Source organism: Lissotriton vulgaris, chromosome 3_1 (assembly GCF_964263255.1).
Source record: "Lissotriton vulgaris chromosome 3_1, aLisVul1.2, whole genome shotgun sequence".
NCBI lineage: Eukaryota > Metazoa > Chordata > Amphibia > Caudata > Salamandridae > Lissotriton > Lissotriton vulgaris.
Genome location: NC_141689.1, coordinates 269,310,344 through 269,334,584, shown reverse-complemented (window position 1 = coordinate 269,334,584; position 24,241 = coordinate 269,310,344). Strand labels below are relative to the sequence as shown.

The 24,241-nt window shown below is 46.6% G+C and overlaps 1 protein-coding gene across 3 annotated transcripts in view; it reads left to right on the top strand.

The window, feature by feature from the left end:
• MBD2 (methyl-CpG binding domain protein 2) overlaps positions 1-24,241 on the top strand; it is a 280,522-nt gene that overhangs the window by 117,538 nt on the left and 138,743 nt on the right. For 2 of the 3 annotated variants that reach the window (XM_086960397.1, XM_086960398.1), the window contains exon 3: positions 13,559-13,696. The exons of the other annotated variant lie outside the window; for it this stretch is intronic. In XM_086960397.1, the coding sequence (XP_086816523.1) occupies positions 13,559-13,696 (138 nt within the window). The remainder of the gene's footprint in view (positions 1-13,558; positions 13,697-24,241) is intronic. 3 annotated transcript variants of the gene reach the window in all.

Below are 24,241 nucleotides of genomic sequence, written 5' to 3'. Positions count from 1 at the left end.
GTATAGAGCTTTTTTTTATTATAAAAAAAGGTTTTCAAATCGCCCTCCTTTCGTCCCAATATTAGTGGGAACTTTTGATGTTTTGAGGCGAGGTTGGGGCATTGCCAGAGCTGCTGACTTTAGTTCCGGGAACCTGAGTTTGAGTCCCGGCATCTGCTCAATATCATGTCATCATGGGCAAAAACACTTGATTTACCTGATAGAGAAGAATGTTGTGCATATATCCACTGGAATCACCTAGATCACATATGTCTGATGGGGATGTCGCCTAGGCCTTCTTGGAAAACAGGGTGGCCTCCTGTTGGCGACATCTGGCTATACACCACATAATCACAGATTTTTCAATTGTTTCGGAAAGTATGTTTTCCTTAGATCGTGTCTAGGGGCAAGGATGTGGTGTAACAGCCAGAGCTGCTGACTTTGTAGCTAGGGAACCAGGTTCAATTCTCGGTGTCTATACAACTTCCTGTGCTTCTGGGCAAATCACTTAATCTCCCTGTGCTCTGGCATTATGTAAATTCTCTGGAGGTATGTGCTCTCATCTTGCACAGGGGTATCATTACTTAGGCATAAGCCTGGTAAGTAGTCTTCTCCATGTCTTTCAATTCTTGAAGAGTGTTTGAATGACTTATGAATTGGCATCCCTTTTTGGTCTGATAAATGGCACTGCCATAGGGTTATCCTTGATGTACTCTGGGTTACAGGCACAAGAATCTATCTTAATACAACTGAGGGCATGACATTTCGGCTGTGGTGATGTCACTCTCCATGCCCGGGTTGTGGTGTCCCTGTCCCTGTCAAGCATCTGGGCTGTGGTTCACTTTTCTAAGCAGTTCCTCTCAGTAGACATACCTCCAATCGAAGCCTCAAGCTAGTCTCCCTTGATTTTTGCTGAAGTTTGTTCATGACCCGAGAAGGGGGAAAGCTGCCCTGGAACTTAAAATTCTTCCCCAGTCCTTTACTGTGGATTGGTTGGCACAGTCAGAAATGTCTGAACACATTTATGGGGATGTCATTTCATATTTAGTCATTTTATGTTTATACTGGGATGGCAGGTTAAAATATGAATCCCAAATTCCCTGCCTATTGTGGGATATGCCTGGCTTCAAGGGAGTGCGTTTCGCTTCACACTAGCCACTAAGCCAATTTTTTTTTCTCACCTTTTCCCCCAAAAGGTATCACACCCACCACTCTCCCCTAAAAGAAATTTCTCTTCAGAACTAAGGCCAGTCATAGGTTATTAGATGTGGAGTAGACAATATCAGTCTCTCCGCTCTCAAATACAAAATGGTGTCAGTAGAAAAATTGCAAGATTTAATACTCATATAAAATTTAAGTGGAATTATATTTAACCTCTTAAGCAATAAAATGTTTTTTTCATTTTTTTTACATTTGCAATTTTGAATCCTATCCAAGATCAGCAGATTCCACACATGCACAGACAGGACCTTTGTGGTGCACATAAACTGGATATGGTTGGAGATTACATTTGTAAACTATGTAGATGCTATTTCATATGGGCCTTACCCATTAATTGCTGAATTCATTTTCTCACATCTACAGTGTTTCCCCACATGCATAAGTGCAGACTTTTTTGGGGTTAAGTGGATCCTGATGGTGATCCATGGACATGCATGTGTTTTTTTTAAAACTAGAGTTCACTACAGGCACACATTGTAAAAGGAATTTGACCCTAGAGATATCCTAAACAGTAACTTAAGTTATAAACTGTGTTGATGTACATATTGAATAGTTTGTTTCCATAGTATTTTTTGTCTGCTGCAACAAAAATATCTGAACGGAATTAAACCAAGCTTTGCATGACCTGAAATAGATCTTTTTGTTGTTCAATGTAAATTAGTTGTCATTTGTAAGATATTTGCATTACAAACACGCATTCTGCCATCCTCCTTTTGTAGGGCCATGCGCGTGCCTACAAATTGACACAGGAGCCTCCTTTTCTTTTTATATACATATCTGAGTTGGATCAGTTATTGAAATGTTTTAAAAGTTGAATTAATGTTTTTTTTAAGGTGTGGGTGGAGGGAAGCAGCATAGAAGGAGCGGGTGGAAAAAGAAGCAATATGGAGGCAAAACAACATGGGTCAGAAGCTACACGAAGGTATGAGGGAAGCAATACTGGCTCAAGAAAGGAACATGAATTTGTTGGGAGGAAGCACACAAGTGAGAAAGCAATGTGGGAAGAAGCACACTAGGGTGAGCATAAGAAAGATGATGGTGTGGAAGAACATCATGGGTGAGAGAGCAGCATGGAGCACAGTAGAAGAGACTAGCAGTACACCATGGAGGCAGCTGGAAAATGCATGCTCTATCACGGCGTGCTTAGCTCAAAAAATATAGAGTTCTTCAAAAGGGCATTAAGAGGGTACAAGTATGGTGTCCCTGTTCCAGGGGAGAGACCAATACAAGATGTGGAAGTAAACCCACACAGGCTTTCAAATAAAAAAGTAAGCAAATGAGATGCCATAAAGCAAACAATGGTGGCAAAGGACTGGTGCTTAGTCAACTGTAAGTAGACAATACATGTTTTTGCCAACAGACAGCTTGCAGTGTTCAAAGGGTTCATTTTATATATTTATTTGCGTCTAAAAAATATATACTTCAAAACAACCCAGATAGGCATGTAGCAAATAACAAATAAAAAAAATGGATTTATTGAGCAGTCCTCTTATTTCTTTTGTTTATTCATCCATTTTGAGATCCGTGGACCTGCAATGTATCCGTGGCACCTTGCAATCTGATTTGCTGGTCTTGACTCGGGTATTTGTTGCAGCTGTGATTACGCACAGATCCTGCAGCAAAAATAAATGGTCAACTACTAGGGGGGGGGATCATCTCTGACCTTTCTGAAGAAATCCAAAAAGATTGCATAATGTGCAATATACATTTTGATAGACAAAAAAGCAGATCTGGCTATTATATGCACTAGCACTGTATGGTTAGCAGGGTCTAGGGGGGTTCACATGTATCTGGTATCATGGCCCTCTAAACGAATTTTCACTACAACTCACCAAGTTAATTGCCCCCCCATGTGATCTTGAGCAGTAACTTATTACTGGCCGATTTTAACATCCACAGCGAGTGCACCTCTAATGCTGAAGCAGTGACACTCTTAGCAGACCAAGCCCTTTTAGGATTATCCAAGCTCAACGAAGGCCCCACACACGCATAGCAGGCCACATATTGGATATCACTTTTTCCAACTCTTTCAATGTTTTATGTGAGTCCCCGCAACAACTATTATGGTCAGACTATGCGTTCATTGAATTTTCTATTCATGACCCAAGGAAGACAAATCGGTTCAACCCTGTCATCCATCACTCTTGCAGACAATGGAAGAGCGTTATCCTGGAGGGCTTTCAAGCTTCCTTTGTAGGGCCTTGGACCACAACCTCGGATAATATAGAGGATGCCCTTGCCAAATACAATCTGGCTGTCTCTAGTGCCATTGACCAACTGGCACCCCTGAAATCACTCCCCAATATCTCCAAGGGTCCTCAGACAGCCTGGTACTCCCCTCAACTTCGAGCTCAGAAGTAACTCTGTAGGAAACATGAAAGACCAGTCTCACTCATGATGAGAAAGACAGAGACTGGTTCTTGGCTACTCTATCCGATTATCATGGGAAAATCAAGGCAGCACGTAAAGCCCACATTGCACTTCAATTGGACCAGGCTCACAATGATCCAAAGGTTTTATATCTCATTCTCCAGTCCTTTACAAACCCCAAGGCCTGTGAGAATCCAGTGGCTTCCACACAAACACTTTCCAACAACATCGCAAATTACTTCACACAGAAAATAGAGCTCATTTACGATAAAATAGTCCTGCCAGGGAGCCAATCTCCAAATATTACTCCATCTGTTCAGCCAGCACAGACAACCTCCCATTCGCTTGAAAATTTCCCTCTGGTGACTGGCAGAGGTAGAAACACTGATTTGCACTGTCAAATCAGGTTCTCCCCTTGATACCATCCTGGCCAAGATCACCACCACTCTTGCCTGTCAACTGTCCTTCCCTATTGAGTGTCTTCTCAATGTCTCTCTGAGAGAGGGTCACATTCCGTTAGAATAGAAAGCAGCACAGGTCACGCCTATCCGCAAGAACATCAAGGCCCCGCTGACTGAGCTCTCTAATCTCCATCCCATCTCGCTCCCTCCTTTCCTGAGCAAGTTACTGGAGAAGCATATAAACCAACATCTCTCCAACCATGTCAAGCTGGATGGTAGCTTAGACCCTTCCCAGTCAGGTTTGAGGCCCAAAAACAGCACAGAATCAACCCTACTAGCGGTCACAGATAACATCAGGATGTCCCTAGACAGGGGCCAATTTATGATTCTGGTGCTGCTGGACCTATCCACCACGTTCAGCACTGTTTCAGATCATATACTGCTCAGGAGATTGAAGGAGATCGGACTTAGAGACCCAGCTCTTCAGTGGATGACGAGCTTTCTATATTCCCGCTCTCAGATAGTCAATCTTGGCCCGTATCGTTCAGCGCCTTTAGAACGGACCAAGGGAGTGCCCAGGGGCTTTTGCTTGAGCCCAACCTTGTTTAATATCTATGTGGTTCCCTTGGCCAACCTTCTAAGGATGTGTGGGTTTATTCCCATCTCCTACGCCGATGATACACGGCTGCTCTTCCCTTTGGATAAATTTACTCCATCGGTACAGTCGGCCTTTTCTTCAGGCATGAGAGCTATCTCACACTCAATGAGGAGCAACTTCCTCCAATGCAATGTGGGGAAGACTGAGATTATGCTCTTTGGAGAGACCCCATTACTTTGGACCCCTAAATGGTGGCCAGCTGATCTGGGTACCCCCCCCGCTCCGAAAACCTGTGTTAAGAATCTATGCGTTCGCCTGAAACAGGCCCTTATTTGAAGGAGCATGCTGCTCAGACAGCTGGTTCCTGTTTCCACACACTGAGTTTGTTGCTCCAAGTCTTCCATTGCTCCCCGACTCAACTTGGAAGACACTGACCCAGGCACTTATTTTAAGCCGTCTGGACTACTGCAATGGTCTGTTGGTCTCTGCTAATGAGTCTGCTTTCAGCAGACTGCAGGTAGTCCACAATACGGTGGCTCGTTTGATCCTTAAGGCCCCTTCCAGGACTGCCTCCCGTCCACTGCTCTATCAGCTCCGCTGGCTCCCTATACGGGAATGGGGTAAGTTTAAAGTGTGCTGCATCATACATAAGGCTCTGTTCAACCTCAGTCCCACTTATCTTTCCGATAAATTCATACCTTGTATGCCTCAGAGGTCACTTCGTTCGGGATCCAAGTCCTTTCTTGAGGTTCCCAGAATCAGAAGGCCAAATTGGGCGGGAAGTCCCTGTCCTATCTGGGCCCTCGTTATTGGAATGAGCTTCCACTATATCTGAGACAATGTTTGGATCTCCTTCAATTCAGGAAGCAGCTCAAGACTACTCTCTTTTGCTTCGGATTTTCAGCAGATAGTCCTCTACACGCCGTCCGTCCAAGCGCAGAGATACCCATTCGGGGGCCAATTCTGGCACTATACAAATAAATAAATAAATGGATTCAGATACATGTGCAGTCCCTAGACCCTAAATAATTATGAATCCATGGCATCATCTTGGATGTCAGAATCCAGTAGAGTAAATGTTGAGTCAACATTGTGGAGAACCCCATTACACAAGGTCAAAGGCCTTGTTCTGTGGCATCTGACCATACGTCCATACGTGGGCTGAGCCAAGCACCTGAGGATAACCACTGGTGGTGTTCATTTGACTTCTTACAATTGAACGCGCACAAATCAGAAAGTTTAATATATGGCCCGTCTCAGTTTCTGTCTTCTAAACTCTGCTTCTCCTCTTAATCCGGTCAATATGGTGACGCAGGTTAACTGTGTAGTGTCTGCATGGCCTGCCAAATTAAACTCCGGAAAAGTCAGTCATCCCGTTTGAGTTTTGGCCTATTGTATTTGAATCATTCATCCTTTCCAAGATCGACTGAGTGAATGTCTGTTTTTAGCTGATGCTTAATACAGCCGTAAGGCTAGCTCTAGAAATGTATAAACTCAGGCACATTCACTGAAGTTGGGCATACATTGCACTGGCTTCCTGGATAATTTTCAAAGCTTTCTCTTACTCATAAAGTGATAAACTGCTCTGATGCCCCACTCTTGTGTCCTAGGTTACCAAATATATTATTGGGCATGTCCTGCGATGTCCTGTGGTCAAGGTAGTGGGTCTCAGTTACAAAAAAGGCTGACTAGGAGGAAAGTCTTTATCAGTTCAAGCGTCAAAGACATGGAACCAACAACCAAGTGCCCTCCGTACAATTGTGGATTACGGAAATATAAAGACGGTTGGCTCCTAGCCATATATAAGACACTGATTATTATTTAACTTACTTTATTGCTGTCCTTTCCTAGTGCCAAGATGCATCTGCGGTGTATGCGCGCGATTAGTATTTATTTCATTAATACATACACTCAGGTTCAGGTTCAAAAACTTTATTCGATTAAAAAAAAAAGAATCATAAAAGTCAGACATTTACAGACATGATTTAGAATTCGTTTTTAAAATACAGTTTTACAATTAAAACACTAAACAAACAGATAAAACACATTAGTTGATATAATCACAGATGGAACCCATAACATTTACTTTCAATCAAATTATGATGGCTCATAAATCATTCATACTAGGGAATGCATCAAGGGGGCAAAGGAAGGAAAAATCACGATACAGCAACATACATGGCAAAGACAAAGGTTCTTGGGGCCAAATTAACCATACCGTTTTCTTATCAAGAGTGACACTCGTATAAAATTTAACATCGCACAACAGACACCAGATGATGACAAAGATAACAAGTAGTCATAACTCTCTTTATAATGACAGGGTTGCTTTTCCTTCAGAACAGGCTTAATAAACCTGATTCTCGGGTCCTTATATAGGGGACAGAAGAGAACAACATGCATCGTGCTTTGGCTATCTTTATTGTTACAGGGACAGGGGGGCAGTCTCTCACACCAACCCCCTTGTTTAGGAAACGCAAAAAGAAAATGCAAGATGTTTAACCTAAACCTTGTCAGATAGAATCGCCATTGCACATGATTTGTGAAGGTTAAATAAAACTGATGCTGTAAAGTGACCATAGGACCGTAAGGCCTGGCCAGGGAATGTACAAGTGAGGATTTCCAATAACTTGATTTAATGACAGTTTTAATGTCTCCCTGTATTTTTTCAGGGTTATTGAAAATGTCACCCAAGCCTATTTTGTGAAGCATTTCATTGACATAAGATAGCCAGGGGATCTGTTTCATATTTTCCAGTTTTAAACAATCCCGGAGGATATCTCTAGAAAGCTGTAAGTCCTCTGATAGCCATATTTTGCCCCATAATAGTAGGGGTGAAAGGCGAATGGTGTCACTCACGTAGCTCAGACCTATTTCATCATGGGCGAATTTATTTGAAGAACCTGATGGAATAGCCAATACGCGCTTCATAAATTTATTCTCCATAATTTGTATCATGTCAGGGCTTTCAGTCCCCCAAACCCCTGCCCCATAAGTAGCTACCGACAAACATTTTGATTTGTACAGGGTTTTTAGATGTGTAACAGGTTTTTGACCTAATTTGCCACAGAAGCGAAACAGACCTTCTATAGAGCGACTAGCACTCTGGACTCGAGTCTTCATTAACGGGGCCCAACTTAATTTATTGTTAAAAAGGTTTCCCAGATAGTTAAAATTTTCAACCTTTTCAATGGTAGAATTATTTACTACAAACTTTCTGGATTTGGTCCCCTTTGGGCCACAGACCATAGCAAAGGATTTGGTGAAGTTTACCTTCAGGTCTAGGTCCAACATGAAATTGTGAAAGGCATCAAGACAATGCTGCATGCTGTTTCCTGTGAGTGTCATAAGTACTGTGTCGTCGGCATAAGAAAGCATTGGTATGCTTCTGCCGTTAACCTTCGGAAAGTCATGGCAATGATCCAACAGGTACTTTTCGAGGCCGTTTGTGTACACAAGGAACAAAAAAGGGGCTAATATGCATCCTTGTCGAACGCCCTCAGTTGAGAGGATAGGTTTGGTTTTTTCTCCCCCTGGCCCGAACCTTATAGCTACAGTTGTTGATTCATGCAGTCTACGGAGCAAGGTGACCAAGGGTTCCTCGAAGCCCATAACCCCCATCATTTGCCACAACTTGCTCCGACACACAGTGTCGAATGCACTTGAAAGATCCATGAAGGCAAGGTGGATGGAAGAATTCCTTGCCTTCATGTACTTCCCTATGATTAGGGCCAGGTTCAGACACTGTTCGACAGTTCCTTTACCTTTTCTGAACCCATATTGGGAATTCACGATAAGGCCCACCGAATCTGCCCACGTTTCCAGTCTAGCTAAGATGACCCTACCCAGTATCTTACACAATGCATCGATTAGTGAGATTGGGCGATAGCATCGGGGATCGGATCTATCGCCCTTTTTAAAAATCGGCACCACTACTGCCTCCTTCCATGATGCCGGGACACGGCCAATAACAACTGCTCTAAACACATTTAACAACAGAGGGGCCCAAACCTTGACATTATGCTTGAAAAAGTCCAAAGGCACTAGATCGGGGCCGGGGGCCTTTAATAGTATGCCTTTCGACAGAGCATCTTCCACCTCTTGCAAGGTAAGGGATGAGCTCAGGGACAAAGATGATTGAGAGACCACCAACTCCCTAGCGTCACCTAATGATAATTCATGGGGTAAGATTCCATGTGGATTAAAGATTTTCCCAAAATGTGATTCCCATGTTTCGCATGTAATCTGCATGACGATATTATCCTTGCCATTACTCGTAAAGAGGGGGCGGTTAATAACCTCCCAAAAGAGCCTGCTATCTTTTAATTCCGAGGCCTTTTCAAGATCTTCCCAGGCTAGGTTTTTTAAGTCCTGCTTCCTTGTTCTTATGGCCTCTTTATAGGCCAGCCTGGATGCTCTGACCAGCTCTTTGTCCCTTGGTTTTTGTTTTAATGCTGTTTTCAGGGATCTGTGATGCCGAGCATGCAGCGTCAAACCATCTGGGACCTAACCTTTTATTTTTCCCAATTGGTTTTATGAGGCGCTCGGCTACATGCCTACATAAAGATTCAAAGTTCCCTATGACTTTTTCGGGGTTAGCTGTGGATGTTAGACATGCTTCATATTCAGAGCTATATCCATTTAGGATCTCTGCCTCTAGACCAGCAGCATCTATTTTGCCCCATTTGAGAGTAATTCCTTGATTCCTGTTATACTTTATAGGTTGCTCCCAGACAAGATGATTGGGTTTAACAGGGCAAAGCAGGGATAAGATTAGGGGGTTATGATCGCTGGCAGCATTTACAATTACTTCCAACTTGTCAACATAATAAAAATACCCACTAGACACAATTGCAAAGTCAATAAAACTCATCGTACCTCTGCTTCCCTGAAAAGTTGGTATCGGAGCCGAATTTGGACCAACCCAGGGCTCCGCTATACATAAAGCATTTAGAATAATGATATTATTTAAAGCGTCCCCCTGTGGGGTATGTTTGAAGTGTGTCAGGGGATGATCATGGGAGTCTTTCAAGCCACACACATTCGAGTCCCCATGGCTGCATAACGAACAGTTGAAATCTCCCACCCAGATGATAAAAAGTAGGGGTTGTTCGCGACGTGCCCTGGCTATAGCCTCCTCCAATTTCAACACTACAGCTGTCTCATTATCATCAAAGATGTTATAATACCAGTTAATCAGTAATAGTGGTTCAGGGAACAAATTGACCAACATTAGCAATTGAAACCATGGGGTGTCAACAATCTTGGACGTTACAAGTTTACATAATTTTAAAGAAATCGCTGTCATTAGTCCACCTTTTGCCCTACCCGCATGTGAAGGTACCGCTAAGACATTAAATGATTGGAAACCATCAATATTCTGAGTAGATCGGCTCCATGTTTCCTGGAGACACAGAAGATCGCGGTCTCCCACAAAATCTAGCCAGGCCTCATCCTCTAGTCTTGAAGCAAGCCCAGCGATGTTCCAAGAAATTAGGCACAACCTTAATTCACTTTGATTCTTACTGACTGGTTCAGGTATTGCTTCCAAATTTTGCCTTGAAGTGATTAGACTTAGTTCACTTTCTTGGGTAAGGCTAACCTCAGGGGCTTGAGGGTTGGAAGTACGATCGTCACCTACGGAAACATTCTCCCGCAAGTTATCGTTACGACTTTCCCCCTTCTCCCTCTGGCTAGGCTCTCCTATTATCAAAGCTTCACCAGGAGAGTTTTGTGGTGGTCAATCTAGCTCCTCCATACCCACAAGAGGGTCAAAACGGTTTCTTAGGGGGATGTTACTTGGGAACCATCCTAGATAGTCTTCTCCCTGAAATCTTGATCTTGGGTCATTATGCCAAGTTTGCAAAGAATTGTTATTACATATTGAACCCCTAAAGAAGCCATCACCCTGGTGCCATGGTCCCCAGTTGTTTTGGTTCGGCCATGCGGCCCTATTTCTCCGGACCCACCCAGGGTATGTTTCGCTGTAAGGGGTCTGCCCAGAATTCTTGTGGAACAGAGTCGGGGGGACAAAATTCAAATTTGGATAAAAGTATTCCAGGCCTATACATTGGATATCCCCAACTCTAGCAAACCTTGGTTTACGACAGATGATATCTTTTACCCAGGTGTCACTGAAATTAATCAGGATACAGTCCCCCTCTAAGTCCTTCTCACTTGGGCCCACCCAGGGGACTCTACGCACACTGAGTATTTTTGTTTTAGAATCGGGAGGAAGTGGTCTATTATTATTGAGCCAATATGTAGCTTTGTTTTTTAACTCCTGATTTGATTCCGTTTTATTGGGCAAAACTGGGGGTACTCCTGTAAGAATTACCATAAAAGGGACTGAGTCTGGGGGCAGGTTTAATGGTGGTAGTTTCTTTTTGTGTACTCTATCATTGTCTGTTACAGGTCCCTGCGATGGTATTGGTATGGGCCCATGGGTAGTTCCCTGTTTAGTGGTTGTTGCTTCAGATGTTGGTGCTGTACTGGCCATATTTTGGCTTGGAGGCCCCACAGTGACCGCCACTGCAGGTTTGGTACGTGCTAGTGGTACGGGTTTGGTTCGTGCTAAAGGGACCGGTGCTGCCTTAGGATCAGCAGATGCAAGTGTTTGAGGTGTCTTACTAACATTTTTATTCTCTCCCCCTTTTCTTGAGTTGCTATTGTTGGTGTCACTATTTTTATTATTGTTATTAGTGCCCCCACCTCCGATGATTTGCTCTTGTTTGCTAATGTTTCGAGGGAATGGGTATTAAGTGAGATAAGATGTTCCAATTGGTCTAACTTTAGGTTAACAATTTGGGTTTTCTCTAAAAGGGGCAACAAAAGCATCTGAACCAATTTCTCAATTTTCCCCAGAAAATCGTCATTATTAATAGTGTTAAATGAAAAGATTTTCTGTCCCGCATCAGCTAAGTGGGTGCCCTTTTGTTTAGTGGCATTTGCCAGAGCTCTAGGTACAACTGTCTTCGCTAACTTGGTTCTAGTTCCTTTTTTGTGATTCCCCCCTCTTTTCCGTTTATTCGGATTGTTAGATTCACGCTCACGGTCTACGGCTCTAGCTTCTGTGGGGATGGGCCCATTACTGCTCAAGTTACAGTCTAGGGTGCTATCCCCCGTGATACCTGATGGAATAGGTATAGGAGTGAGTGTAGGTGCTTCATCTTGGGAATCCCCTAAATCTGCTACCATGATTGTCTGTGAGTCAGAAATTACAACTAGATTTGGACTAGCCTCCAAGTTGCTGTCTGCACTCTGATCAGAGATAGGAGCCTTATTGGGGGTAATTGTTGAACCAATACGTCCCAAGGAGGAACGTTTTCCTGTTATTAGATCTAAGGACAAGCGCTTTTCAGTAAGGGCAATTTCTTTTTCTAAAATCCCCATAGCCCGGGTTATAAAGTCATCTAAGGTACCAGTGGCATTCCCATTGTTCGTTTTTACAGTTACCTGTCTACCCTTCCCTGAACGCAAGGACATCATGTGGATTCGGTATATTGATATTCCTATCTATAAACAACTAAATATATAATACGACGTCTTAAAACCAATCAAATGATAAAGGTCTGGGATCACAAATGAAAGAGAGCGGACCCAACCCGACCTTGATCGTCCTTGGACGGCCTTAGACGGTCCCGCCCTTGTCCCGGGCTTCTCCCGGCGAGCTCCCGCGCACTCCCGTGCAGCGGTAATCGCGCTCTCTTTTATGGCTGTAGCGATGGTGGGAGGATTGTTGGGGGCGGGGCGGTGAGGGAGAGCGGCCCAGGTGGAGCGGGCGCGGGATGTCCTGAGACTCCTGGGAAATGGAGTCCCAGCCCTTCTGCTCGCAGCCCTCGGCCCCTGTTACACCCCAGCAGCAGCTCCCAGGTGAGAGAAAAGTGCCCCTCTGCGATGCGGGACCCGCGCAGCGGGTACCGCGAGGCGTGGAGTTAAGTTGAGCAGTTATCCACACAAAGGCAAGAACGGCAAGAACAGGTTGAAACCATGTGAATTGGCAAGTGACACATAGGGGCTGGCAAAGGCCCTGCAAGCTACCCTCATTGCACACAATCGATGGAAATGCACAGTATTATTAGAGAAGACCCCCCCCATTTTTTGGACATACAAAGAAGTATCCTTTTAACTTCAGAAGACAATGGTTTTAAAGATGCTTGTACTCAACATCGAAAGCTTGATCTTGCAGTACTCGGAAACCCATAGGTTGACCTAATCCCATCTTGTCCCCCAGGAGGTTTTAGAGAACAGATTTTTCAAGTTTAATCTTTGGTATGAATTAAATGTTGATTTTAGCATACTGGGGAATGATGAAACTGCTGGGCATTTACAAGGATGTCCAATTATTTTCACTTTTTCCAATAAGTTTAAGATGGTCTTTTGACTTTATTACAGTTATTGCGATGAGAAGATCAGCTAAAAGATCTAGAATTTGATATCTCAGCATTGATTTACCATGTTACATCCAACTACAGCGAACTGCCCTGTGTCTGAATAGTTCCCATAGGAAATTATTTTAGAAACAAAATTGTGAGGAAATGGTCAGTGGTCAATATGAAGAGGATTTCTGAGAAAGAAATGGCATAACAACTTCTAGTCTTGTAAAGTTGTATTCTAACCGCCTATTAAACTCCGTTTATTGTATAGAAAAAGAAAAGGCACAGAGATTTTTGTAATTGTAATTTGGAGAGGTAAGTGCCATAAATAGCAGGTAAGTTGTGGGGCGTCCTATACATTCTTAGAAAGAATGTGTGACCTCATTTTTAAGATTTACATTTTTTTCTATCATAGAAAATCCTGGTGCAACTGTACAGTATGGTTAATTTCATACACGCATGCTTTTCAAACTCTGAAGGTACTTTTTATGAATCAAACTTGGCTTCATTTGCGCAAAATAATTGATTGCTGAATTAATTATATCAGCAACAGTATATAAATATCCCAGATGCGGGAATGTGATTTATGGTAACCTAGATTTATCTTTTTATAGGGTAAGCCGGACTTAAACACGACATTACCAATAAGGCAAACTGCATCTATCTTCAAACAGCCTGTAACCAAAGTTACCAATCATCCGCTAAACAAAGTCAAATCTGATCCCCAGCGAGTGAATGAACAACCACGCCAGGTTTGTCTCATTTTGTGTAGCTTTCTGAAGGTTCCTTGTCAACATTGAATTATTAGGACGACAAGAGGCTTTTTGAAATGCTTTATCACCTGGTGAGATTGTTAAAGTGCATAACCTTGAAATCCTATTTTATACCAATGCCTAGGTTTCAGATTGCCATGTGTGACATTTTCATAATTGCAGCGTAATTATGAGTTACATTTCAACGACTATGAGTGACAGGTTTTCGTGAGCAAAATCAAGAAATATATAAATATAAATTACACCCATTTGAGCATTGTTTTTTTTTTTTAAGCATGTTACATAGTTTAAGTTGGCTGAGCTCTGTTCAAATGCTAGTCTTCACATTACCAGATCTGATGCATGTGTAGTTTTTCGATTTGGCTTTGCTTGCCTCCTTGCCATTTAGGACAAACCAATTGGCATTGAATACATATGCCATGCTTAATTTGCAAACAAATAAACCTAAGCAAGGAGTTCAAACGTTTTCTTAGGAGGCCATTACTCCTGCTGCCGAATGTAGGTGTTCATGAAACTAAATGCTTATAAATTTTGTTTCCACATCATGCTTCTTTCGCTTCTCAACCTATACTTCCTGTCTCATTCTCTCACTCTTGTAGGTTATTTTTCATTCCTTCTATCTCAGTTGTCACTGTTCCCTTATTTTCCTCTGCCTTCTTGCTCCCTTTCTGTAATTCTCTCTTGCTCTTAAACAACATGTGGTGGAAGAAAAATTACTCTCTTGTCTCCCAAAAATGAATTCCCTCCACTACCAACCACCTGCATAAATTAAGCACTGTATACGGGACAAAGCGGTGGAAGTCCTCCTCCACTGGTACCCCGCCCAGCCCCGCAGCTGCCCGCTGCTGAACAGAGATGAGCTGCCTTAGCCCAAGTAAAGGACATCTTTAAGTTTGCAGAGGATGAATGGCGGCAGACAGCAGCATGCCACCCGGCCTTTTGGGCAAGGCCACCTCAGGCTGAGGCCGCGCACACTTGGCCACAGCTTGCCAGCAGCCTCGAGCCTGCAGCCATGCCCAGGGATTGATCTTCAGTGCCGGCACTGCCTGCAGGAAGCTGATCGCTCGCTGCCATTGCAGGGCACTTAACACCCTTTACAATTAGGAGGGTGGTTCGGTAATGGTCTTTTAATTTTACTTCAGTCATGCGGCAGTGTGAGGCTACATTCATTTGATCAAAAAGCATACAGACTACCACCTTGAAATAAAATCACCAAAAATTAAGTCAACCTAATCATCCTGCGCAAAATAACTACTGATTTGATTCAAAAGCTTTATTTGGTATGTATAAAACAAACATGGAAGTTTACATACGTAAAAACTGATTACATTATCTGTAAAGAGTATCAAATCAAGGTAAACAAAAAAGCAAAACTGATGACGCTTAACCTACACCACGGGGCAAAAATGGATCCCATCTAAAAACACATAAAATATGTTTTAAAAAAAGACAATACAATTTCTTAAAACCATTATTGGGTCATCACTATATCGGTACAACATACTTTTGTGAGTATTAAATGCGTTAGTAATATAAAGTGCCACATTAGGACAAACCCTGGCATCGTTTAGCTTGGACAAATATTTTACTCTGGCAAGATGCGAACCACTGCCGTTCGCGAGCAAAAGTGGTTTTAAATGGTAATTTCTGAAACCAGAATGAAAGCCACAGAACAGCATGAAGTGCACATTGCTCTGATTACTCTGTCCATCCCATAGGCAGGAATCGTGTCCAAAGGACAGGTTTTCATGTTGGGGAAGACAACTAAGTGATGGACAATTCCCAATCTAAATCTGACTAATACAAAATGATGCATGAGATTGGGAATATAAATTAAATAATCTTGACAGCCCGCTTGTGAGGTAAGTGTTAGATAAAACTTTACAGTTGGTTTCCGGCTCTCGCAGTCAAGCCGAGCTTCCCTCCTATGATTCATAAAGGTTTCTCTAATCAACAACTTACCAAGTGATGTTACTTTTTTGGGGATTAGTCCGGACGGACATCTTAAATAATTTACTGGACAATGACTAACATAACCTAACCATGGGATCTTCATGACATTGTCCGGAGTTAAACAGTCTAAAATAATTGATTTTGTAAAACTGGTATCTTCTTTGGACCATATAGAATGCCAGAGCATTAAAGGGTGGGATGCAACTAGAACTGTGAGGTACTGAAGCCCTACTTCTCTATGCTCAGAAGAAGCTGAAGTGGGTAGGTTGAGAAGGCGTTTGAGGAAACCATGTTCCTCCATCTGCAGGACTTTACTTTTGTGGTTACTACACACCAGCCCCATATGTTGCCATAGATGAAACCCTTGCCCTATAAATTGCTGTCATCTCTTTAACCCGCCTACAGCCCAAATTTGCTGAGAATCTAAACATACCATGGGTGCTTCTGTCCATTTTACTCCTGATGTTGGTAATTTCATGACTCCATGAACCGTTACTGGAGAAAGTGATGCCCAGGTTAAAAAAAAGTATCGACAGAGGTCACCAGTGATTTATCCATAAAAAAGGATTGCCTTTGACCCTTGACTCATAGGCCCTTGTATAGGTTTTACTTTTACTAATAGTCAATTTCCTGGCAGCAATAAAATCCCCAAAGGCGTCCATTAAATGTTGCAGCCCCACCGAAGTCCTGGCCAGCAGGATATTGTCTGTTTACAAAAGTACAGGTGTGTAATGCTCAGCCACTTGAGGAGCATTGGCATGCACTGCTTGGAAGGTCTGGTCCACCTAGTTAATACACAAGGAAAATAGCAAAGGGGCCAGTACAGAGCTTGACCTCAACAAACAAGGCCTCCAATTTCTCTAACATTGGTGCCAGCAATGCTGCCAATCTGGAGTTGATCTCAGCCATTGGTGACACCAGTTGTGAGCCCCCCAAGTCATGTGGTAATGACCTAACCTCCATGGTTTGGGGGGCTGAAGTATTGGACGCATGTGGCCCCCTGGAACCACTGGGCATAACAGGTTTTCTAAGCATTTCCTTTCCCTTTTTCCTTAAGGATTGGGATGGTTAACGAAAATTGTATGTGGGGGATAGGATTGCCTCATTGTTTGTTGAATTGACCAAACGTTCGGTAGTTCTAAGGCCTTTATCTAACCTACTTGGGATCTCAGTTACTCGGGGTATGTCTATTTCATCATTGGGCAACCCGATAATCCCTCACCCAGACCTTCCACCAGCAGAGAGACGGCATTCAACATGATCTATTTCTTGGGAATTCAAGTTAACTGCTCGCACGAAAAACCAGTTGATAGTTGTCCAGCCAAAGTCGGATGCTGGCAGGATGTTAGCTACCTTGCACTTACCCATGGCCAACTAATATCCAAGTAACCCAACACCTGCTGCCAGTTAGTCCCGTAAATGTATATGGAAACAGCAGCCGATTGTGATAACTGGCAGCCGGAAAAAGTACAAGACTTTATTTCTCCACTGTAGGTGACCCCCACTTGTCCTGTTTGTGGTAGGACGACTCAATCAGAGCTCCATTGAAAACCTGATACTGTGCTGCTTACCAGACATAGAGGACAGTCAGAGAAACCGTACCTTTTAGTGGGGTTGGGATCCGAATTGTCAGAGGGGTGGCCCAGCCCGGGCAAGGAAGGGCCCGCCCTTGGCAAAAAACAAACAAACATCTGTTTGTCAACTTGACAAACAGATGCTTTTTTTCAAAGCATCCAATGCCGCAATGCAATATCTTAAACTCTTGCAAACATGACATTTATTGCATTGCAAATATTTGTTTGATTACTAGGTCCCATGCCGCGGTTTCACTTTAATGTCGGCCATGCCCCTTTCTTTAGATGCTGCTTGTTTAAAGCCCCCTCCGGCATTCACTGACACTTCACTCGTCAGCCGGCCGGCTTGCCAGTTTGGAAATCACTAATCGTCTCCTTTAACGGAATTACCTGACCCCGCTGATTGATGTGAACAGCCCATTTTTTTGCCAAAAACTTCTAATTAAGAGATTCTCTACCCCTGAACCCCGTGGACTGCCGGCGTGATTCCACCCCTGGTGCCGTCCTACGCAGGACCTTGCTTCAATTTAAGCAGGTTTCTTCTGCCTTGACAGTTTCGGCGTGTTTGGATCGTCCTACGCCACCCTGCCAGGCGACAACTCTTGCTGCACCCTGCACTACTCCCAAATCAAGTGACCTTTGTCCTAATGATGACCTGAAATTGAACAGGTTGAAACGCCGTTGACTACGCAGCTCAGAACATTGGCTCCTATTGTGGTCAAATTAATTTATCCAAGACCTAGATTGACCGTGTATATATTATTTTTGTATTTGACCACATTTTATTAAATTTTCTATAGCGCCGTTCACACTGTTATTTCACCCATGTCACTGCGCCGCCCACGTTCAGTGCGCACTTGTATGGTATAGTAACTGTTCTATTTAAATATACCGTAGTGCTGATATAACTACTTATAATATATATAAAATAATCCTGTTCCTTGCACCTTTCCTGCTGTGGTCTCCCTTTGTTCTTCTCCTTTCCTTGCGACCTCTGCCACCAAAAAATTGCCTTCTCTAAATGTTTTCCGGTTGAGACATTGTGTTTTGATATAAACTGTACCCGGTCTCACCTGGGTTAACGGGTTAAATCCTGTTCTCTTTGCCTGTATAAAGCAAGGGGCGCAGCCTCCATGAATGTGAAATCGCCACATGGGCGCAAATGATTAAACAAATATATGCAATTCAAGATATTGCATTGCCAACAGCTCAAACTCTCATTAATGAGAGACCTATTGCATTTCAAAAGCTTGTTAAAGATGGCTGCCAGCTAGATATAGGCTGAGCTTACCGTAAATTAATTCCAAAGGCCGTTAGTATGCTGTTGGTTGGCCTAATGTGGAATATATTTATGCCCTTGCTTACCCTCCTATTGGATAGTCCATAGATGTGGTCTTTGTAAATCATTATCATCTTGCAACCAAATATAACCTGCTTAAGACTGACTTATTGTGCCACCCTGGATGTCACAATGTGAAAACATGTCTCCCACTGCAAAACCGTTTTAACCTGCTAACTTGACTTTGCCATTTATTCTAATAGCAAATCCCAAACTTCCTGGTTTGCTAATGACATCTTGGGGGCCTGCAGAAAGCTAACATAGGAATGCCTTCCGCCCATTGTTTACCAGCTTACCATTGACTTTGTGGTTTGTAACTCGCATTTGCTTGCTTTCAATTTGCTGGCAGTATTTGTTTTTAGTTGTCCAGCTTGAGTTTCTCCCTTCTCTTGCACAAAACCTATTTACTGTATTCTTCCACAAGTACTGGATTTCTGTAAATAGGTTTTTAATATTGTTCTTGTCGCATTTGCTGTGCATTCAAAGACTGAGGTCAAATGTCAGAATCTGCAGCAGCGGTGCGTCCATTGGGGCGTAGGGGCGTAGACCCCATCGCGGCCGCCGGCCGTATCTCTAGACTCTGAAAATAAAATACATTGCGCTGAATTGCGCAGGGGGGTGGCCTGCTGCAGCTTGAGTGACAACACACTCAGGCTGCAGCAGACCGTAGTGCGCAGTCCCGCTGAGGAACTTACAGTGCGCATGCTTGAGAAAGTTGATAACTTTCTCAAGCATGCGCACTGTAAGTTCCCCAGTGGGACCCAGGGATGCTCGTTTGCTGCCTCAGCCCGGGTTCCCTAAGGGCGACAGGGCGAGCAGCAAAAGTGCCCTCCCTAGTAATCCGATTGGCTTGTCCACCGGCGCAGCATCTAATTGGATGCCGCGCGTGGGGGTGGCCCGGCATTCGAGACTGAGGATATGGTGGAGACTAGTGCACCGGAAGCATCGCAGTTTCTTGAGGAATATAACTTATATAAGGGATCGTTATTTACAAGTGCACGCGTGACGAAGTAACTTCAGTAAATCATTCCGCACTCGGAATTGCAGAAGCAGTACAACAACTTGCTAAAAGTAACACGAAGAGGCAGCAACGATGAAACGCTCGGATATTTCAGGTTTGGCCACTCCGTGTCATGCACACTGAACAAGAGACTTCAAAGTCTTGCTGGTAGTAATGCGAGAGTGCCGCTCCGAGGCACGCCCGAAGAGCATTCTCTGCTGGCACGAATCTGGAGAGGACAGTCTGAAAGTGAGAAGAGGCTGGTAAGAGAAAACTCGTCATTAGGCAACGGAGTTGCGAGTGGTTTTTCTTGTTTTGTCGGTTATTTGTGCTTGTCTGGGATTAACTAGCTTTTTCCCTGTTTGTTTGCGTTCATTTATACCTGTTTGTACTTTATTGTAATTTTCTTCCGTGTTGCCCTCCTTCCTTGTTGTCCGCCTACCTCGACGCCCCCCGCCCTCCCTTCCCGCCGCTTGTCCCCGCCCCTTTTTGCCTTCTGTAACCCTCCCCGCTCCCGCCTCCCAGCTGCTCCGCCCACCCGCGCACTTGGCCTTAAATGGCGACCGTGCGACGCAGGTGAGTGTGACCCACTTGTGGGACACCCCCGCGCCGCACGGCCACCAGCTGCTGCGTGTGCCCCCTGCCGCCCTCTGCCTCGCTGCCGCCTCGTTTTGCCGGCTCCCGCCGCTGCGAGTGGTTTTTCTTGTTTTGTCGGTTATTTGTGCTTGTCTGGGATTAACTAGCTTTTTCCCTGTTTGTTTGCGTTCATTTATACCTGTTTGTACTTTATTGTAATTTTCTTCCGTGTTGCCCTCCTTCCTTGTTGTCCGCCTACCTCGACGCCCCCCGCCCTCCCTTCCCGCCACCGCCGCTTGTCCCCGCCCCTTTTTGCCTTCTGTAACCCTCCCCGCTCCCGCCTCCCAGCTGCTCCGCCCACCCGCGCACTTGGCCTTAAATGGCGACCGTGCGACGCAGGTGAGTGTGACCCACTTGTGGGACACCCCCGCGCCGCACGGCCACCAGCTGCTGCGTGTGCCCCCTGCCGCCCTCTGCCTCGCTGCCGCCTCGTTTTGCCGGCTCCCGCCGCTGCGAGTGGTTTTTCTTGTTTTGTCGGTTATTTGTGCTTGTCTGGGATTAACTAGCTTTTTCCCTGTTTGTTTGCGTTCATTTATACCTGTTTGTACTTTATTGTAATTTTCTTCCGTGTTGCCCTCCTTCCTTGTTGTCCGCCTACCTCGACGCCCCCCGCCCTCCCTTCCCGCCACCGCCGCTTGTCCCCGCCCCTTTTTGCCTTCTGTAACCCTCCCCGCTCCCGCCTCCCAGCTGCTCCGCCCACCCGCGCACTTGGCCTTAAATGGCGACCGTGCGACGCAGGTGAGTGTGACCCACTTGTGGGACACCCCCGCGCCGCACGGCCACCAGCTGCTGCGTGTGCCCCCTGCCGCCCTCTGCCTCGCTGCCGCCTCGTTTTGCCGGCTCCCGCCGCTGCGAGTGGTTTTTCTTGTTTTGTCGGTTATTTGTGCTTGTCTGGGATTAACTAGCTTTTTCCCTGTTTGTTTGCGTTCATTTATACCTGTTTGTACTTTATTGTAATTTTCTTCCGTGTTGCCCTCCTTCCTTGTTGTCCGCCTACCTCGACGCCCCCCGCCCTCCCTTCCCGCCACCGCCGCTTGTCCCCGCCCCTTTTTGCCTTCTGTAACCCTCCCCGCTCCCGCCTCCCAGCTGCTCCGCCCACTCGCGCACTTGGCCTTAAATGGCGACCGTGCGACGCAGGTGAGTGTGACCCACTTGTGGGACACCCCCGCGCCGCACGGCCACCAGCTGCTGCGTGTGCCCCCTGCCGCCCTCTGCCTCGCTGCCGCCTCGTTTTGCCGGCTCCCGCCGCTGCGAGTGGTTTTTCTTGTTTTGTCGGTTATTTGTGCTTGTCTGGGATTAACTAGCTTTTTCCCTGTTTGTTTGCGTTCATTTATACCTGTTTGTACTTTATTGTAATTTTCTTCCGTGTTGCCCTCCTTCCTTGTCGTCCGCCTACCTCGACGCCCCCCGCCCTCCCTTCCCGCCACCGCCGCTTGTCCCCGCCCCTTTTTGCCTTCTGTAACCCTCCCCGCTCCCGCCTCCCAGCTGCTCCGCCCACCCGCGCACTTGGCCTTAAATGGCGACCGTGCGACGCAGGTGAGTGTGACCCACTTGTGGGACACCCCCGCGCCGCACGGCCACCAGCTGCTGCGTGTGCCCCCTGCCGCCCTCTGCCTCGCTGCCGCCTCGTTTTGCCGGCTCCCGCCGCTGCGAGTGGTTTTTCTTGTTTTGTCGGTTATTTGTGCTTGTCTGGGATTAACTAGCTTTTTCCCTGTTTCCCTGTTTTTCCCTGTTTTTCCCTGTTTGTTTGCGTTCATTTATACCTGTTTGTACTTTATTGTAATTTTCTTCCGTGTTGCCCTCCTTCCTTGTTGTCCGCCTACCTCGACGCCCCCCGCCCTCCCTTCCCGCCACCGCCGCTTGTCCCCGCCCCTTTTTGCCTTCTGTAACCCTCCCCGCTCCCGCCTCCCAGCTGCTCCGCCCACCCGCGCACTTGGCCTTAAATGGCGACCGTGCGACGCAGGTGAGTGTGACCCACTTGTGGGACACCCCCGCGCCGCACGGCCACCAGCTGCTGCGTGTGCCCCCTGCCGCCCTCTGCCTCGCTGCCGCCTCGTTTTGCCGGCTCCCGCCGCTGCGAGTGGTTTTTCTTGTTTTGTCGGTTATTTGTGCTTGTCTGGGATTAACTAGCTTTTTCCCTGTTTGTTTGCGTTCATTTATACCTGTTTGTACTTTATTGTAATTTTCTTCCGTGTTGCCCTCCTTCCTTGTTGTCCGCCTACCTCGACGCCCCCCGCCCTCCCTTCCCGCCACCGCCGCTTGTCCCCGCCCCTTTTTGCCTTCTGTAACCCTCCCCGCTCCCGCCTCCCAGCTGCTCCGCCCACCCGCGCACTTGGCCTTAAATGGCGACCGTGCGACGCAGGTGAGTGTGACCCACTTGTGGGACACCCCCGCGCCGCACGGCCACCAGCTGCTGCGTGTGCCCCCTGCCGCCCTCTGCCTCGCTGCCGCCTCGTTTTGCCGGCTCCCGCCGCTGCGAGTGGTTTTTCTTGTTTTGTCGGTTATTTGTGCTTGTCTGGGATTAACTAGCTTTTTCCCTGTTTGTTTGCGTTCATTTATACCTGTTTGTACTTTATTGTAATTTTCTTCCGTGTTGCCCTCCTTCCTTGTTGTCCGCCTACCTCGACGCCCCCCGCCCTCCCTTCCCGCCACCGCCGCTTGTCCCCGCCCCTTTTTGCCTTCTGTAACCCTCCCCGCCTCCCGCCTCCCAGCTGCTCCGCCCACCCGCGCACTTCGCCTTAAATGGCGACCGTGCGAACGCGCAGCGGTCACGCGCAGCGGGCGCGCCGTTTGTGCGCCGAAGGCGCGTCAAAGGTAAGCCCGTCTACGCCCGTCTACGCCCGTCTACGCCCGTCTACGCCCGTCCGCGCCTGGACCGCGCCCAGTGCCAGGACCCCTGGCCCACGAAGACCCCGACCGACCCGCCTGACGTACTCCGCCGCCACCCTCACCGCTCTCAACACCGGCCGACTCCCAGAATGCCATCAAGCCACTCCAAGACGCACCCACGGACCTTTCAGCTGCCACGCCTGCAGGTTCTCCTGCAACCGGACCAGCCCCGCACCAGCACCCGCCAAGTCGAACTCCAGCAGCACCCACCTCAAGTGCATCCTGCTCAACACCCGCTCCGTCCACAGACACGCCATCGAACTCTGGAACCTCCTAGACGCCACAGCCCCTGACGTTGCCTTCCTCACGGAGACCTGGATGAACGCCTCATCAGCTCCCGACATCGCCATCGCTATCCCAGAGGGCTACAAGATCGTCCGGAAGGACCGCAACGCCAACCAGATGGGAGGAGGCATCGCCATCATCCACAGGAACACCATCCGTCTCACGACCAGCATCGACAACACCCTGACCAGCGCCGAACACCTGCATTTCCAGATCCACACCAACCCGAACACCACCCTCAGAGGCACCCTGATCTACCGACCCCCTGGACCACGCACGCAATTCAGCGAGGACATCGCCGACTTCGTCAGCCCGCATGCCCTCCCCTCCGCTGACTACATCCTCCTGGGAGACCTCAATTTCCATCTGGAGAACAACAACGACCACCACACCAGCACCCTGCTCGACAACCTCGCCAACCTGGGACTCAAGCAACTGGTGTCCACCCCCACCCACCTCGCCGGACACACACTCGACGCCGTCTTCTCATCCAGCACAGACATCGACTTCAGCCACGCCACAGAGCTTCAATGGACGGACCACAGCTGCGTCCACTTCACCTTCAAGAGAACGACGACCCACCAACACCAGCAACAGACCGCCCGCAGAAGCTGGAACAAGATCACAGCAGACCAGCTCGCCACCTCCCTGAGCCAACACCCTCCTGCCAGCTCAGCGAACCCCAGCCAGGCCGCCGACTACCTCACGAAGTGGATCAGCAACTGCGCGGACGAACTCGCCCCGCTGAGGACCCCGCCTAGCAGACCCGGCAGCAAGAAGGCCCCATGGTTCACCGACGAACTCAAGAGCTCCAAGAAGAACTGCCGAGCCCTCGAGAAAGTCTGGAA